Source organism: Mercenaria mercenaria, chromosome 2 (genome assembly GCF_021730395.1).
Source record: "Mercenaria mercenaria strain notata chromosome 2, MADL_Memer_1, whole genome shotgun sequence".
Lineage (NCBI taxonomy): Eukaryota > Metazoa > Mollusca > Bivalvia > Venerida > Veneridae > Mercenaria > Mercenaria mercenaria.
The window spans coordinates 77,032,207-77,051,096 of NC_069362.1; the positions used below are offsets into that span (position 1 = coordinate 77,032,207).

The 18,890-nt window shown below is 34.4% G+C and overlaps 2 protein-coding genes across 6 annotated transcripts; both read left to right on the top strand.

Annotated features, from left to right (window-relative positions):
* The first annotated feature begins 4,169 nt into the window (after nucleotides 1-4,169).
* LOC123564359 (octopamine receptor-like) lies at nucleotides 4,170-8,318 on the top strand. Of its 4 annotated transcripts, none has more exons than XM_045357881.2 (2): nucleotides 4,170-4,503; nucleotides 6,227-8,318. In XM_045357881.2, exon 2 carries the CDS (start codon nucleotides 6,242-6,244, stop codon nucleotides 7,586-7,588), a length of 1,347 nt encoding a protein of 448 aa, XP_045213816.2. In that variant the 5' UTR covers nucleotides 4,170-4,503; nucleotides 6,227-6,241; the 3' UTR covers nucleotides 7,589-8,318. The 4 variants fall into 4 exon arrangements, with proteins under 4 accessions (XP_045213816.2, XP_045213814.2, XP_045213815.2 ...); XM_045357879.2 differs by having other exon boundaries at nucleotides 4,171-4,426; XM_045357880.2 differs by lacking the exon at nucleotides 4,170-4,503 and adding an exon at nucleotides 4,845-4,993.
* Nucleotides 8,319-12,476: 4,158 nt separating this feature from the next.
* Nucleotides 12,477-18,006, top strand: LOC128545906 (D(2) dopamine receptor A-like). Of its 2 annotated transcripts, none has more exons than XM_045357877.2 (2): nucleotides 12,477-12,612; nucleotides 14,219-18,006. In XM_045357877.2, exon 2 carries the CDS (start codon nucleotides 14,228-14,230, stop codon nucleotides 15,695-15,697), a length of 1,470 nt encoding a protein of 489 aa, XP_045213812.2. In that variant the 5' UTR covers nucleotides 12,477-12,612; nucleotides 14,219-14,227; the 3' UTR covers nucleotides 15,698-18,006. The 2 variants fall into 2 exon arrangements, with proteins under 2 accessions (XP_045213812.2, XP_045213809.2); XM_045357874.2 differs by lacking the exon at nucleotides 12,477-12,612 and adding an exon at nucleotides 12,683-13,194.
* The last annotated feature ends 884 nt before the right edge of the window (nucleotides 18,007-18,890 follow it).

The window sequence follows — 18,890 nt, forward strand, 5'->3', positions numbered from 1 at the left end:
CAAATGAATAAATGAATAAAAGAATAAATGAATGTGCAAAATTCGCATTTTAGTTCAATTCAACGTCAAACATCACAACGCCGATGAAAATCTTTTGTACTTAAACAGGTTTGTCATTGAAGTAAATACGAAGTACAATTAGTAAACGTGGTTTTTATTGCTTTTCAAGTAGTAAATAAAGCTGCTATAGTTACAGACCAGTTTATGAGTTAACTATAGTAAACTTCACTAACGAATTAATCAATTTCTTAGTAAAAACTATCATTTTCATAAGCCATCCCAAATTTAGAAATGCGTTATGATAAAAATTGTACAAGCGTATAGTCTTATAAAAGTACCTGAGAGATCTGTAAGATCATTAAAATCCAAAATGTCATTGACTAAATGGATATTTTTTTGGAAAACAAGAGCTAATTTTATTCAATACAAATGTTCATTCATACGAACAATTGCTAGAATATACTTGAAGAAGCAACAAATTTATCAGTTATAGCTTTTACGACTAATGTTTACACTGTATTTTATGTTTAGCTCGGTTAAATATAACTTTCTTTGGCAAAGTTGTAATTTCCAATGTTTGCGGTAGGAAAAACACGTAACGACATAACAAGGACAAATGCCAAGCACAAGAACGTGGCCATAAACCACTCCACATGGAAACATGCACACCAGCTGAGCACATGTATACATAAAACGAATAAAATAATAAATACATAGAAGTAAGAAACAGTCACATGCAAACATGAAGAAGGAACACAGCATAGCTTTGCTTTGAAATGGTTAGTGGTAAAACCGCCACAAGGGAGTTTAAAGTGGTTTCACTGGCACCAAACCTCATACTTTAAGCCCCGCCATTCTCTGTGTTAGATTTAGAAAAGTTTTACACAGACTTCCTGTTTGATGTTTCGAGTCATGTTGACTATCCTAACTCTCATAGTTTTGCGGTGCACTTCATTGGTAGATCTAATTTCGTTATAAAAATATATATGAAATCCATGGTGAAGAAGAATTTTGGGAAACAGATATATTACGGAGGATATGAACAGACTCTGGCGAATCTTATTGGCTGTGCAAAAATAAGTCCCGTAATATGTTGCACGGGGTACGTCCATATCAGGATGAGGGTAATTGACTGTATCCAAATTCAAACCATCTCTATTGTCATATATTTTCGTAAAACCAGTATTAATGGGGATATGTAAATCATAAAAAAGCATCGTTAGAGCTCTTTGCAACCATAATATGAAAGTAAGGCAATGCCTCAATCGGGAATCGTTACAGTCCATCAGCTTGACCAGAAATATGCGTTTGTATCAATTTAAAGGCAGATTTTGGAAAATAAACAATACTGCCATATTTGTACTGATGTGCAAGACGTTGCGGTTCACACAAGTTATGTGGACGCTTATTACGCACAAGGAAAAAGCGTATTCTTCCAAAACAAAATCCGAAGTAAGACGTTCTGTGCACGTGCCGGAAGACCACATTTTTTAATTCGATAAGATATCTCTTTCGGTATATATCACATGTTACCGTAGAGGGATCGATCCCGATTTTCGTCCCTTCGCGACAAAAATCGGTAGGATCGATTCCCTAGAAGCAAAATATGAATTATCAATGATATTTCGTTAAGATAGCATGAAGTGCTGTTAAAGGCATTGGTGATCACTAAGTCCTATTGATAATTTACCTTGTCAATGTGTGACTGGCCCTTGTTGGAACTCTCGCAACTACCGATGTAGTTATACTTCATACAATCCCATCTCGCCCCTTTAAAGTGTTTAAAGCGACTAACCCACACATTATGAATTGTAACTTTTAAAATAATTTATCACCGAAAGGCAAAATACCGCCACTGTTTCATATGTTTACATGAAACATAATGGTTGACCAGTTTATAGTTTCCAGAATTACGGGAACATTCGAATTTTTGCAGTTTTTTCATGTACTTTTATAAACCGTTACAACGCTTTATTTTGTAAACATTGATAAATATAGAACGAGATGCAACAGTAAATTTAGACGCTATCATCACGTTGGAAGCAAATCAAAAGTGCACATGTAGTTTGATGGGTCAATTTATATACTCGTCTACCAATTAGGGAAGTCAGCATGATTTACTTCGCCTTATTTAGGTTAGCACCACTGTCGTACTGAATAACACTACCTAAATAACGGACCGTTCCATTATTAAAAGTACAATAACATCGCTCGCCAACTAAAGGTAGCGCACAGTATTATGGTGTTTAGAAGTGAAGAAAAAAAACAATAACATAAAATTAAGTAAAAACACTAAGTTTACAATTTAGTCAGTGATTCCTCCTTGGCCGAGCGGTTAAGGTATTTCTATTATACCTTTTCGTCGGGAGTTCGATCCCCATTTTTTTCAGTTTGCATTACATACTTTGTGTAAGTTTGTTTTTCTCTGGTTTCTAATTCATTGTTCTGTTTCTTATTTTTGTATAAAATTGGAAGTATCTATAAATCAATCAATCCTAAAATTATGGCCGGGCAATGCCTGTATTAAAGTGAAAAGTTTGTTTTTCTCTGGTTTCTAATTCATTGTTCTGTTTCTTATTTTTGTATAAAATTGGAAGTATCTATTAATCAATCAATCCTAAAATTATGGCCGGGCAATGCTTGTAAGTGTAAGATTGTTACAAAACTAACCCGTACAGGTTAAAAAATATCAATGGAAAGCTTAACACATTATATCATATTAAAGGTGGTGTGTATTTAGACATAATTACGTGTCAGTTGTGACATATAATTTTAGTGAACATTTTAGAACTAGATTTACTAACTCGTTTAGTCTTCAATTAATTGTAGTGAAGAAAAAAAAAAGACAAAATTTAACGGGTTTTGAAATCGAACTCACGTCGAAAAAATATCATACGAATACCGTTACCGCACTAGGCCAACGAGAAGTCACTGACTGCATCGTTAACGTTTTAAGTGTACTGACTTCATTTTATGTTATTGTTTTGTTTGTTTTTATTTCAAAACGTCACAATAGTGTGCGATACCTAAACGTGTGCGCTCTTTTGAAAATCACGTGATTCTTGCTGACAGGAATTCCGTTTTTTTTTTATAAACCAGGAAACCCTTATCAGAAATTGTAGACGAATGTTTTTATTTTAAGTGTAATAAGAAAACAACGATTTTCAACAGAATTTGATGAAATATTGTTCTGCCCGTACCCTGCCCTTGCACGCGAACATTTAGGATTCGTTTCTAGGCGCTAGCTGTTATATCTAAGGGACCGAGCGGTACATGCTCTCCATGGAGTCTATAGCTCTACCTATGTATGTCAGGATACATATAGAAATAGAAACTTTAAGAGGCCGGATGGCTCATTCAGGAGTCTCTATCAGGTACTCTATTAAACAATTGGCCCTGGGTTCGATTCCAGGTCAGACTCCATTTCTATAACACAGCTCCTTTATACTGGGGACCTCTTTGGGTTTGTAATAAGTATATGGTTACTACACTACATAACACAACACAACACCAGCTCAAGGTTATTAGTTTTAATGAGGTGATATATATCTCTTCATATATAAGACTAAGTCCAACGTATTATGTATATATATAATATAGGCTCTTCGTAGTAGCTCTACATAGTGTACCGTAGAGAAAAGATTCTATAACCGTAGAGTATATCTATTAATAAGAATATATTTGTATATGTTAATAGTGTTCTTGCACAATATGGTGGTCTAAGTCGTGTAGATCTTGGTAGATAGTGTAAATTCTATATAGTGATTATCCGTAGTTCTCTGGGTGGGGTAATTTTGGGGGAGACCACTAGTACCAGTTCGTAGAGACCAGGGCTACTCATTGTAGAGCTTTATTGTTGTAGAAATGTAGAGACAAACCTCGTTCTTCGGTCTAGGCATAAGTACTAAGCTCTTCTAGATCTAAAGATAGAATATAAACAATGTAGAGCTAAATATTCGAATGACCTCCAGTAAGGGTCACCTACACTTTAGGAGGAGATTTGATTGGCAAAGGAGAGACGGAAACCGGGGTATTTATACCCGTCATAGATGTTCTGCCTACGTCATCAACATGATGACGCAGAAGAGCTCCGATAACGCATTTCGGGTGTTTCCGTGGACATCTAACTCGATTTATTTGGTTTCGTAAAGAATCGAGCACAACCGGAAACAACCGAAGTAAACAACAAAGATGGCGTCTGACCTAGGTAGAGCAGTGTAGAGATGAATATGATTTAAAGGACAAATAAGGGTCTAGGGGCTAAATTGTGAAGGAATACCCGTGCTAGTTGGGTAAGGAAGTTGATAACCAATTGAAACAGATAGGGTTGACCACCGACAGCCATGGATAAGCTGGGAAAACGAGGAGGGGCGCGCTGGCACTGGTCTCCCGGTGAGATCTAAAATCTTGGACACAAAAGTAAACGGTAAATAACATCAAGTTCTGACAAGGCGGGGTGCCTAACAATATACATTATAAGAACATCGAATATGCAGCATATAGGTGAATAAAGCAAAAGTTTGATTTTTTTAATCTAACACCACGATGTGTGGGTTAGTGATAGTCGCTTTAAAACGGTAATAGCGTAACATTAGTCAATAAGGAAGAAAAAGATGTATGAACCGAGAGGCAAAATATCTAAAATACCCGTACTTTCCTTTAGTCATGTTCTCATTGCTCATCACAGCTGTGAAATTGTTTTTGGTAAACACCTGATTGTATATCCAACAATTTCAAATAATTACTTGGTTATTAATATAAACACCTGTTAAATATTCAATTCAAGCATATTCATTACAGAAATAAACCATATGATAATAACACATAAAAAACTGCTAACTTAAGATATTTATTTCACAAATGTTTGACATAACATAAATCTGAACGGAAAAGTAGTGTTTATTTGTAATAAGAAGAATAATAGTAGTTATGATTTATGACTAATATACACGTAATAACAAACCGGATGTATTGAATTCTTAAAGAAAGAAGAGTAAGTGATGCATTCAGTTTGTCTGTATTTTCAGTATATAAAAAAAGGCGAATACGCGAAATAAACAAGAAGAAGGGAAGGTAACAACAGGGAAGTTGTCCGCAACTTGTTTGAAATTCAAATTCATGTTTTATATAAAAAAGTAAATACTTATTTCTAAATCAAGTATTCGGAATTCGCTCTGTTAAAGGTAATAATATATATTTTGTATCTGTCTCAAAGCCAAGGAACTTGAAATTTATATTTCTTTTAACATTAAACATTATTCTTTGAAATGCAATTAGGAAAAAAATAGGGGGAAACGTAGAAATATCTTAATTATCAGTCTAGTGGTTAGTCTGCCAGTAAAGTATTTCAAGATATCATTTTAATATCTATCGTCCTTTTGCAGTAAATGTACGTGCTTTGCACTTGTACAGACCTAAATTCATGGTCTTACATAAATAAAGGTCTCGCAATACGCGTTTTAATATCTAAGAGCAGTTTAAATAAACAACTTGTTGAAATTTAAAGTTCCTATCTTTTGAACAATTTACTTGCATTGAACGTTGTATTAAAATGACATATAACAGGTTTAAGTTACCCCTTTATAAAGGCTTTCGGTGCGTTTTCGTAATTACAATAAGATTTTCTTGCTAGAATTCATTTAGAATACAGATTTATACATTACAACTACATGCTTATGCCATTTTTGTTATATTAAACAAAATCAGAACGGATTATCACATAATAGTTAAGTATGAGGCTGTTCTAAAATATCATTGACAATATGTGAACTTAAAGTTTAGCTTAACCTAATGGTAAATAGTTTAGCTTAACCTAACGGTACGGTAAATTATGTCGGAGATTCCCACCACCTCTACCCAACACACATATATTTCTTAAATATCAAGTACCTGTTACTTCTCACAGAGCTAAGTATATGTGGATTACGTGACTGGGGCTGCTTTTTCATCCTCGAAAGTGCAGCAACCATAATTATATCGCATTGCATTATCTGAAATTTAAATACATTCTTTTGTGCATTCATCTTTCAATAGCCATATTTGAAATCCAATCACACTTACGTATTCACGGACGTACATATTCGTTGTTTGCATCTAAAGGAAAAGTATGTTATAGATTTTATTCATTCGTGTTTTCCCTTTCGGACTTCACTTTCAGCAGAAAAAAATGACACTTTCAGTTATGATTTTAGTAGGTTGATGAAATATGTTTTGTGTTACCTTACAGTTGCAGACTTCAAACATGAGGAATTATACAAGCGACAACGACGACATCCTTGAACGGACCAGATACGATATATTCCGGCATTTACTTCCAGTGATTATATGCATGATACTGTTTGGTGTCGCCGGCATTGTCGGGAATATCCTCACCTTCATATTCTACACCTACAAGTCAAAGCGGTCCTCCACAGTCATGCTGATTGCATGTTTGGCAATTGTAGACCTAGTAGTGTGTGTCCTATTTATTCCAAACATTATAGAGATGTGGGTGAATGTGAAATATACCTCGAGTTTCATGTGCAAGTTTGCACATTTCGTTGGCCTTTGGACAGTTGCTTCTTCTGCTTTGATACTTTGGGTCGTGGCTATTGACCGACACAGAAAAATATGTAGCCCGTTTGGAAAGCAGATGACACTAGTTACAACAAAGTACGCTGTCATTGCTATTATTGTCTTTGGATTTGCCCTATCTGTGAGAAACTTTGCAAACTATGACAGTGTTGAGGTTAATGTGAAAGAAAATGATTTGAATATTACTATACAGGGGCATTATTGTACGACAACGGATGATGACAAGTACACAGTCAGTGTTGCAGTATTCACTATCATTGACTTTCTGCTAGTATTAATGATTTGTCTGACATTAGCCGTCGCTTATTCTCACATCATTTACACCATATTTAAGTTAAAGAAGACAAGGAAGAGATTACATCCAAAACCAAAAGTTATTGAAATGGAAATCAGTACTCCATCACATGAAGCTCAAAGTCAAGATGAAATAAGTACCAAACAACCAACATCAGACAAAGATGAAAATGAAAAACGCAAAGTCAGTTCTAGTTCTTATGTAGATGGTAAACAGATATCAGATTTAGATATTTCTACAGAAGACAGTCGACAGAGTGTTATGTCAAATGATGCTGCTACACGGACAAGTTCTAGTGTACAAGATTCAGGACCAAGCGATGAATATCCCAGTGATTGTCCATCTTTACGCGATACTGGACATTTACAAGATGAAGTAACTTTGTCATCAGGCAGTCATTCTAAGTCTACATTTCAAAAAATATTCAATGGACATAAACAGCCTAAAAGATACAACTCTGCTAAATGCGCTGTTGAAAGAAACTTGACTTTCAAGATGCTCGCGGTATCGATAGTGTTCATAGTTTGTTTCACGCCGTATTTCATTGTAAAAATCCTCATGCGAGAGGTGCTGAAAACGGGAGAAGAGTATGAACTAAATTTATTAGCTCAGATTTCATTGCGACTTCCATACATGAACAGTGTGTTTAACCCAGTAGTTTACTGTGCATTCAATCCCCAGTTCAGACTGTACATAAAAAGTTTTTTTTTTTTGGCTTAGTTTTTAACTGTATCCGCAATGTATAGTAAAATTATTCAGATCGTGAAATATGAGTACCAGAAGGGTTGGTCTAGAGTGAATTGGACTTTTCTTCTTATAAATTCATGAAGCAAGATAGCGCATTGAAAATTGTGCAGAATATATTTTCATATACTATCTATGCACTGTTTGCCATTGCCCTCAGATACCCCCTTTCCCATTGTTCAAGTAACAAATAAACGGTGAAGCAGGACACATATGTATATGATTTATATTGAAAACTTGAAACATAAATAATAATTAAAGTAATACATTAGTTTTTTATCAATAGTAAAAGGGTTATTCATTTAAGATCACCCAGCATCTTCAACAACTCCACTTCATATATACACAACAATGATTTAAAAGTTATTCATTTCAACAGTCGTTTGTACAGATTATGCGTGTGTAGTTTCGTGTGCGCAAAGTTTATTGTTAATCTTTACATACATAAGAAAACAACATAAATCTCACCTGGATACTTGTACATATGGTATTACTGTGAAAATGAAGTTTGTCGTCTACATCACCGATACGTTATATCAAACGCCCGTGTATAGAATGAACAAATATGTGTTGGACGTTACTGAAATGTCATGTGCATATTAAATAAAAAAATATCTACTGGTTTTAAGTCTTTTAATAATTTGTGGATTGTTTTACAGTATTTGTACATTAAATTTTCTTATATGTAATAAATATGTAAAATTTATATGTTTAATACCGTGCCTTTGCTTCCAAATAATTTACTGTAATACGTCTTTTGTATTGTTAACGGATGAGACAGTAATAAGCGCAATACATAATAGTAAGCTTTTCTCAAATTGAAAAGGGTCTAAAGGGCCAAACAATTTTCGATCTTATGCCATAATCAACTTTGTCATAGTCACTTTAACAGCTTTTAACAATATCAATAACAACATTTATTTCCGCATACAGGCATTGCAATTTATCTTGCCATATCCAACTTAAAGAATAATTTGTAAAAAAAAGCTTAAAACTTTTTTTTTTTTAAATACCTTATGTGACTGTTATAGTTTCAACAAAACTGTTTGTGTTTTGAAAGATATACAAACAGATAAAAAGGTTTCAAATTGTCTGAATTATGTCTTAAATGGTCTATAACTTCCTCAAAGTTTTCTAGTACACTCGTCCTTCTGCTTATTGTTTAAGGTAATTTTCCGAAAAAATGTCGGTATATAGTATGAATGTATTTATTTTTGTTACAGAATGGTTATAAACATGTGCATGTGGTATAAGTTACATTAAACATTACAATAGAATGCACGTGAACGAGACTATAATAGATACGAGGGGTATTCAACAAATAACTGAACGCTTTAAAATTTAAATCTCTGAGAGGCATGCACAAGAAATTAATGCTTTGCCCTGATATCTTATCTCCATTACACAATCTTATAAATGCATGTACTTTGATTAAAAATATATGTTGTACGCGCAAACTATGTGATAAATAAGAGAGCATAATACTTTCGGTTTTGAAGACCAACATATGAAAATACAAAACAATAGAAAAAACAGCTCGGATATAAAAAAAAAATGTTTAAACCTTATTACCAATTTTGGGAAATGTTCCATAATCGACCAACTGCGATAACACCTACGGTTAATAAGTAGCGGTTTGGTCAGAGGGAATTAACTGTATCTTCACTACAATGTTTTGTGCTATAGGTCTTTCCTAACGTTTAAACCTTTGATTCAACTTCCTCAAAATAATAGAACTGTCGAAGACCTATCATCAAACTGCTAGAAATATACCTGTTGACCAAAATAATGAAATACACATTTACAAGCTGAAATAATATTTACTCGAATGTACATACGCTGAAAATCGCTGCCGGTATTGTGATGACAGGACTTGTCTGTATTCTGAGATAGAGCTAGTATTTCAGCTAATTTAAGATAACCAGAATATGTATGTCGCCATACTCCTATTATCTAACCTAGGCTAGGTGGTTGAAATCAGAAATGCATACAGATTAATGCACCGTCTTTTTACCTGCATGTATATGTCATCAATATAATGATATTTTTATTGACGTTGGGCTTATTTTCTAACCGCTTCACTATCAAACGTGCGTGGATTTTTTTAAATATAAATTAGTTCAACGCAACACAAAATCAACAAAGGGCAAGTTCTTGGAAGCTGTAATAGATTTGTAAACACTTTGTTACTTCTGATGAGGTCATGTGTTTCTTAAATGAAACCTATGGACATGAGGGAGGGGTTTGCTTCGTAAGAAAATGTGTCAATGGTCATTCGAAACCGAAGATCGTTAAGCTTTATTCTTTTTAGCAAAATTGATTGCTGTAGTCTCCATTTGAGGCAATGTGTAGTAAACTTCAAATCTTATAAAGAATTGGTTTAAACCTTTTATAGAGAAGTAATGGAGAAACATGCCTAGATACTGTTTTCAACGTATTTTGCTGTAATATTTGGTATTCCGTCAAGAAAGAGCATATAGCTATACATGTAAAGGGACATTGAACTATCTTAAATTGTAAAACTAAAACAGTCAATATCCTAACACCAAAGGAAGGGATTCCGAAGTGTCTTTACTTAGCCGCGATGGCCTATGGTATATAGGGAATCCTGAAGACCTGAAAGCTTAAGCGCTCTACAAATTTCGCCAAAAAACATTTTAACTTTCTCTTAAAGACCAACTGAATAAATATGACCGATTAACTATTAATATAGCTTTAACGTATTGATTTAATGCTGCAGAATGATTTATACTTCCGTAACAAATATCAAATCAAACATTCGTTATAATCAAATACAGATCAATGAACATATATTATGTTTGCATAGCGTTAAAATGTAAGCTAAAAAACCTCTCGTGTAAATATCAAGTAACTGTCTATTTTCTGCCCTTCTTGGACTGATCTATCATTCAATTTGGGCAGTATCATTTATTATTCGAAGGGGTTTTCACTGAAAATTAACGGACTGAATAGCAAACAGCGCAGACAAGTCTGATCGCAAGCCGCCAGCAGGCTAAAGGTTGAAATACACGAAAATCAGTTACTGGCAACAGTTTATATAAATTTCAAATGAAATTACGAAGAATATTGCTTATTCCGGATTGTCTACTCTTATCTTCATTTTTGACAGATCGGTAGTTACGGTAGGATTTTTGTTTAAAAGCAGTTACAAACACCAAAGCTTTCAAATCCCATGGATGCCTTTTCAATGAGAATTTCAAATGCATTGTCAAGCTGAGAACCAGTGTCATTACAATATATAAACTCAAAGAAACTCTTTTTAAATTAAAGTTGTTTCTGTGTGCGTAAACGGTTGATGGTATAACCAGTATATGTACTTCACAAATCTTTCAGTCTCAGTTATGTTAAACATTAGCATAATAAACGAACAGCTGACACCTGATACTGATTACGAAGAACTGTTGTTTTTTTTCAGTATAACTTTCTATTCGTTCTGTCATAGTGGCTTTAGTTCAGAATTCGATACGATATGCTGCATAAGCGACGGGCTAAACAAAATGGTTTTTTTACCGATAAGTGCTTTGAGTAACAGATACTGCTTGCTATCAGCAGGCTTATGGAAACTGTCAGCTTCGATTTTACCTTTTTCATTTATTATTAAAACATGCTTCGCTTTTAAAATGAACAATAGGCGTTATGTATTCTGTCTAACAAACACACTGAAAAAATTGTAGTAGTGGTGAGGTTCCTTGATAAATTCTTTAATGATATTATTTCAATATGAAAATGCTGTCTGAATGTCAAGCGTTGAAAAGAATGCAAAGAAAAGACAAGAAAAATAGCTCTACAAAGTGAAAAAATATCTGAAAACTATTTGAATCCGCCATTATGTGACTACCACTTTCCCATGCAGTTTACCTATTTACTGTCTGTATACCTAAAGTACCATATACCGGCGCAGATTTTGTTCCCATAGCCATTCATTTGCGTTGCCTATAGAAATCTCCGATGTATTTATTTTGAAGAATTAAAGTTATTGATTCTGTAATAAATTATGAATTGAATTTCTCTGGGATGATACTTCTGAAGCCAAAATCATGCGGAATATTGGAGTATAGTATTTCCAAGTAGAAGGAGACGAGATAAATGGCTATCGATGTTGTTTGGCAACCTATCAAAAATATCTGTTAAATACCTATAAAAGTTTTGGCGCGTTTCATTAATGGACGTGAAATTATATCTAACAGGTTGAGCAACCTGTGAGATGGCTAGAACTTTCATCATGTTCATTCTTGTTGTTGCACTGGTTGTTGTCACCTCATAATCCATAAGGGTTGTCTTGTTGTGATGATATCCACTGATTACGACGACTAAAATTTTGTCCGATGTATGTTGTTTGATCCGAACTATATCAAGACAAGACTGATAAGTATTGTTATAATAATTTATGAATCCAGCAGATTGGTTTATAACGTCGAAGTTGTCGAAATTATCTCTGATTGTATTTTTATACGTAGAACGTGCATATACATGTGACTATCCGGTACAATATAACAATAAAATTGATTTTAGCAACCTGTTTAAGAATCAGAGTGCTAGAGTACTATTAAGTATTTGTGCAATATTTCAGCCCAGTTTAAACAAGAATGAATAACTGCAAATATTCATTTATTATACGATTGTTCAGCTCTTCACGAATTTGAAGTTGGTGAAATTATTTCAAACTGCATATCAATTAAGTAGAACGTGTGTATGCAAGTTACTATCCGGTAAAATATTTTAATTTCCTGGATTAAAAAAAAGATGTTGCTCTTTTGATTAGCTCTGAGCAACACATAACGTCACCAGGTAATTTTACATGTACTTAATTAATACCACATGACAGTTGACAAACGATCAGAAGCTATTCAAATGCATTTGATATCACGATTGAAGTATTGACTGTACATGAATTTGAATGAAATTTTCAGTCAATTGAAAATGAGTTATCTGTACCTCTGAGACCTTACAGATCAGTGCTTAATGGAATAGCTTCTCAAGTAGGTACTCATGGGTTCGTATTTGGCAGAATGCTATACTTTCCATATCATATTCATCAATTCATTCGACATTTTTCATCATGATTCGGAAAAAGTAGATTCTCTGTTTATACTATTAATTGTTTGTACCGATTATACTTCCGTTATCTTCAAATAAATGTAGGCTGAAGGAATACTGTAAAACACAATCTATCAAAATATCAAATATAAAAGCAGGCGAATACACAGTAAATGTAATAAAAACAATCTATTAAAAATCGGAATGGAAAGCCGTATTTCATTTGAAATGATCATGCCAAAAATGGAAGTAGATCAGTTACAATATATGATCGATATTTTCAATTTACAACATTCTAAATAGAAAGAGAAGCAGTGATGCATGCACCTTATATTTACTTTTATATAAAGGCAAAATTATGAAAAATAAACCTGTATGAAGTAAATGTAATCTAGAAGGAAGTTGTAAACAATTACTTGTTTGGATTTTATCGTTCAAAACTATGTAAAAACTCGATTTTACATATTCTGGAGAACGACACAGTGTTCATTTCTTTATTCTTTTGGAATACATTTAATTAAAAGGTAACGAAATATACTTTATCGGCGCTTTTCTTCGACTTGAAATAATCTTTGACTTGCTTTTTCACTGTAAACGTATTTAAGGCTTTTATAAGTTTGTTTCAAGATATCATTTTCAATTATATTTAATCGTAATTATACATGCTCTTTGCATGTCTAGAGATAATGTTTACTAATTACATCAGAATTTTACTATCTGATATCAATAAAAGATAAAGCAGTATTCATCATACAACTTCCAAGAGAAACTCAGATTTGTAAAATTTTCATTTTTGTCTAAATCATTTTCTTACTCTTGAGCTCTGGCATAACATTAGGAATATGTTAATCAGCAAATGGCCTTAAAGTTTCTAAATGGCGATTTTGAACAAATCTAAATTTTGATTTAATGTGTAAGACAATAAATCTGTTACACACAAACGTTACACTTAAAACATGAATGCAGATTACCATCGCTGTTGGTAGGTAAACATCATAAAATACAACTCGGGCTGCATAACTGCGTATTGCAATTGTCCCATTATGAAGTTTTTCTGATAATATCTATCGTTTACAAAATTGTTATTGCGAGACTTTTCAAAACGGAAAGTTCAGATGTGAGGGTTAGGCGCGTTTAACTTTAAGATAAATGGTTATTTGTACTTACGCCACATCCTATGCAATTTTCAAATTGATAGACTGAAATATTATTTTGACGAAAGTAATTATCTGTATGAAGGATTGTAACACGCTCACATGACGCAACAGACCGGGCTGCTTTTTAATTAGCTTGTATCCATAGATTTGAAATATTCCTAAATAGAATCACTTCTTACATGCCCATTGATTTCGTGTTTTTTGCCTGTCGAGTTGATAGATAGAGTTCACATTAATTTCGATTGCGAGTGCTGTTTAGGCAGCTCCGCTCCTTGAACATAGCTTTTCCCTTCGGACTTTCGGGGTAATGTCCTTGGTTTTTCGAGAAGAAATATATAACGTCTTTTATAAGATAGAAAGTCATGCTTTGTTGTTACCTTTGTAATTGCAGATATCAAACATGAAAAACTACACAAGCGACGAAGACGTCATCCTAGAAAAGACCAGGTATGACATATTCCGGCATTTGCTCCCGGTGATCGTATACATGATCCTGTTTGGTGCTGCAGGAATTGTTGGGAATATCCTCACCTTTATATTCTACACATTCAAGTCCAAGCGGTCCACTACAGTCATGCTGATTGCGTGCTTGGCTATGGTAGACCTAATAGTTTGCGTCCTATTTATTCCTAACATTATAGAGATGTGGGTGAATGTGAAATATACTGCAAGTTTCATATGTAAGTTGGCACATTTCGTTGGCCTTTGGGCAGTTGCTTGTTCTGGTTTGATACTTTGGGTCGTGGCTATTGACCGACACAGAAAAATATGTAGACCGTTTGGAAAGCAGATGACATTAGTTACAGCAAAATATGCTGTCATTGCTATTGTTTCCTTTGGACTGGTGTTGTCTGTGAGAAACTTTGCAAACTTTGACAGTGTTGAGGTTAACGTGGTAGACCATGACGTAAATATGACTGTACAAGGAAGATATTGTACGACACGGGATGATGACAGTTATATAGTTAGTGTAACAATCTTCACTGTCATTGACTTTCTTCTTATGCTAATGGTTTGGCTAACATTAGCCGTGGCTTATTCTCACATTATTTACACCATATTTAAGCTACAAAAGAAACGGAAACGTTTACATCAAAATCCGAAAGTTAAAACATTGGACATAAATAATCCATCATATGAAATCGAAAGGCAAGATGAAATAAACACCAATTCGCAGCAAGGTCACGGTTCGTTTTCATCAGCAGTACACACGGAGGAAACTGAAGAACACAGAAAAGTAGATCCGGTAAAGCAACATGAGAATTCAGAAAGAGCTAGCATTCTAAGTAACGAACTCGGTTCGAGTTCGTATGGAGATGATAAGTATGCTATAGATTTAGATATTTCTACAGAAAGTAGACAGAGCGTCCAACCGCGTGTTTCAGTTACACCGACATGTTCTAGCATTCAAGAGTCACGACCAAGCGATGAAAATACCACTGAATATTCATCTTCTTGCGACATTGAGCATTTACCTGATGCGGGAACTTTGTCACCAGGCAATCATTCTAAGTCTACAATGCAAAAAAAGTTCCATAGACATAAAAAGCCCAAAAGATACAACAGCGCTAAATGCGCTGTAGAAAGAAACTTAACTTTCAAGATGCTCGCGGTATCGATAGTGTTCATAGTTTGTTTCACGCCGTATTTTATTATAAAAATCCTCATGCGAGAGGTGCTGAAAACGGGAGAAGAGTATGAACTAAATTTATGGGCTCAGATTTCCTTGCGACTACCATATATGAACAGTGTGTTTAACCCGATAGTATACTGTGCATTTAATCCCAAGTTCAGACTATACATAAAGGGTGTATTTCTTGGCTTAGTTTTCGGCTGTTTCCGCAAAACAAAATATTTGTTCAAATCGTGAAGAAAGACCTATATCAGTTGAACGCAATGATTCAACGTTACTCATTTCTTTGAAGTCCTTTGTATAAATAGGATTTGCGGTCTTTATTGTATGTAGTTTCATTCATTGTATGCACAGTTTATTGTTAAACTTTATTTACACAAAACTATCTGGATATCCTTTAAAATACATGTGTGTATGACCTTAACATGAAAATGAGATATGAGCCGTGCCATGAGAAAACCAACATAGTGGGTGTGCGACCAGCATGGATCCAGACCAGCCTGCGCATCCGCGCAGTCTGGTCAGGATCCATGCTGTTCGCTTTTAAAGCCTACTGCAATTAGAGAAACCATTAGCGAACAGCATGGATCCTGACCAGACTGCGCGGATGCGCAGGCTGGTCTGGATCCATGCTGGTCGCAAACCCATTATGTTGATTTTCTCATGGCACGGCTCATATAATTATAGTGTACATCTAAATGACAGAATCCATCCAGGAACATTCAGAAATGTACCAAGTACACTTGTTTTATATGGTACAAACTGTACAGAACAATCATGGAATATATAAACAAATAATGTGTACTTGTATTGTGCTTTTTAACACCTGTATAGTTTAATACGGTATTAGAGACGTATAATTAAAGAATATATACTATATTATATGTACTAAGTATGTAAATATGTACAGTTGATATGTATATGGATGTTACAATTTAAATGTAAATGAATATGTATAATATTTTGATTGTATACTCATTTACAAAGACCGTCAATAACTGAATGTTCAAATTTCATATCGGTTGGGTAATGTCATTCATGTATGTCTGAACTCATAGGTATTTTACTTTCGAAACATTATTGCCAGTTGCTCCTGACAGACTATTAATCCATTAAATGTTTTAAATGCTACCTATGATGCTTAAGAATGTATATGTAGGAAATACGGAGAGTCGTGCTTTACATGTCAAGATTGCAAAGCAACTATCTGAAACCAGTTGAAGAACTTCAGCATCTAGAATAAACAATACATTATGTAAATATGCATGTTAGCCAATCAGTATGGTGCTGTATTATGATTTTCATACAAGCTTAAACTGTTTTGTTTAAACATGCTCATCAAATAGTGTCATGAACATAATTTTAAGTGATAAGAATTTAATATTCCATGAAAGATTTTCATGCTTAAATTGTTGTGTATGCGTGTGTGTATATTTTTACTTTTTGAGGGAAGTGGGTAGGGGTTATGATACTTAGATACAGAAAATCGCTGAATCCTTACCACGCAAAAGAAGTTCATGCGCTTCACAAAATACTTTATTGCATACGAATATCGCGGACTGATTATCAAAGTAGTCCAACCTGACATCATTCACTCTTGACAAGTTATTTAGTTTACAATAATTATTTTATCTCCATTGCGGAACCTGCCACCCCCGGCTTCAGCGGTGGACACCTACCACACTTCCCTCCACTGCTGGCCAGTTTGTGTTTTTGTTAAGCAGTTCCAGATCTTAGATCTAAGGAATAATTGCTTCCGGTTTATTACTCATGTCTTCGCTATTGCAGCTTTTGGCAATATGATGCAAAATTTAGTGTATAACAAATATGTTTGATTTATAAATAGCGCAGTATGTAAGTGAGATATTCATGCAGGGGATGTAGATATATCATTATGAGGCTGGTTTTTTATTTCATTTTTCTGTAATGTTCTTGAGGTAAAATTATCATTTGAAAGATTTTATGAAATTATACTTTATACACCTGGTATGATATTAAGTAACAGCCAAACTTTGAATACAGTTGTTCTCTTCGTCATGTATACTGTCAATGAGTAGCATTTAGACACACAGTCATTGATATAAAACAGAACAAAAATGTGACAAAATCCGGCACTACGAGTGCTCCCAGGCTTTGATAATACAGCGGGATACAAAGTGGTAAATGTAGGTTACTGACTAAAAGTCCATGTATATAAATGTACCTCTAGCGCAATCATTTACAAAACTTCAAGAAAATATCAAATTAGACAGTATCATTTATATTTTACGTCAAATGTATTTAAATACTATTCTTATTTAATATACTATACACAAAAAGTTTGAAATACATAAGTTACATGTTAAACTATAACAACTGAATTCTTGAAATTATAATGCAAGTTATTGCTAAAACATGTATTTACCATGTGGATACTGTTCAGTAGGGTATTTTTGTGCAGTTCTGTATCATATGAAAGTGGTTTGTACAATCCTAAATATTCTAAAAATGTTCAGCTTGTTTATCATTGCTTAAAATTAAAAAAAAAACTCAAACGTGATTACAAATACTGTGTTTTGTTTTGTTTTATTATAAACTACCTGTACATTCATTCAGCTGTTTTCGATTTTATACTTTGAAAATTGAAGGGTTCATAAACAAGAAATCAATTTGTACATGATTTTTTTCTGTAATACTACACACATCTTTGAAGGTATTTGATATAGATTTAGTCCACATTCTTGTTAAAATGCCTAGCTTATGTCAAAACTGTATCTCAGATGAAAGAAAACCTAGTTTAAACTCAGTTTTAGGCATGTTAAAGGGTTTACTTGAAGGTATCTGTTATTCACCAGAGGTAGTCAGCCAACCTCTCCACAAGTAACTTGATCTTCCTGTGAATTATATATTTGTAAATATTTGTCAAATCGTCTCCAAATTTAACTGCGCGTAATAACATAATTGAGCCGCGCCATGAGAAAACCAACATAGTGCGTTTGCGACCAGCATGGATCCAGACCAGACTGCGCAGCCTGGTCAGGATCCGTACTGTTCGCTTTCAAAGCCTATTACAATTAGAGAGACTGTTAGCGAACAGCATGGATACTGACCAGTCTGCGCGGATGCGCAGGCTGGTCTGGATCCATGCTGGTCGCAAATGCACTATGTTTGTTTTCTTATGGTGCGGCTCATATCTTTTTAAAATGTGTCAAATGGTCTACCGGTGCGTCTAGTGTGGTGTGCTGTGTGTTGTGTGCTTGTCAACTTCCGCTTTCAGCCTCTGCCGCTGGCTAGCCCTTTGGGCAAAAAGAAAGCCGAGTGCGTAAGTCTTCCCTGCAGTGCATACACTCTCTGTAGACAAGCCCTATGCAGTGCCTTCTCGTGGCGACACATGGTAGAACTGTATAGGACTCGGAGGAGGTCTGCGCCCAGCCATGCGGCATGCAAGGCC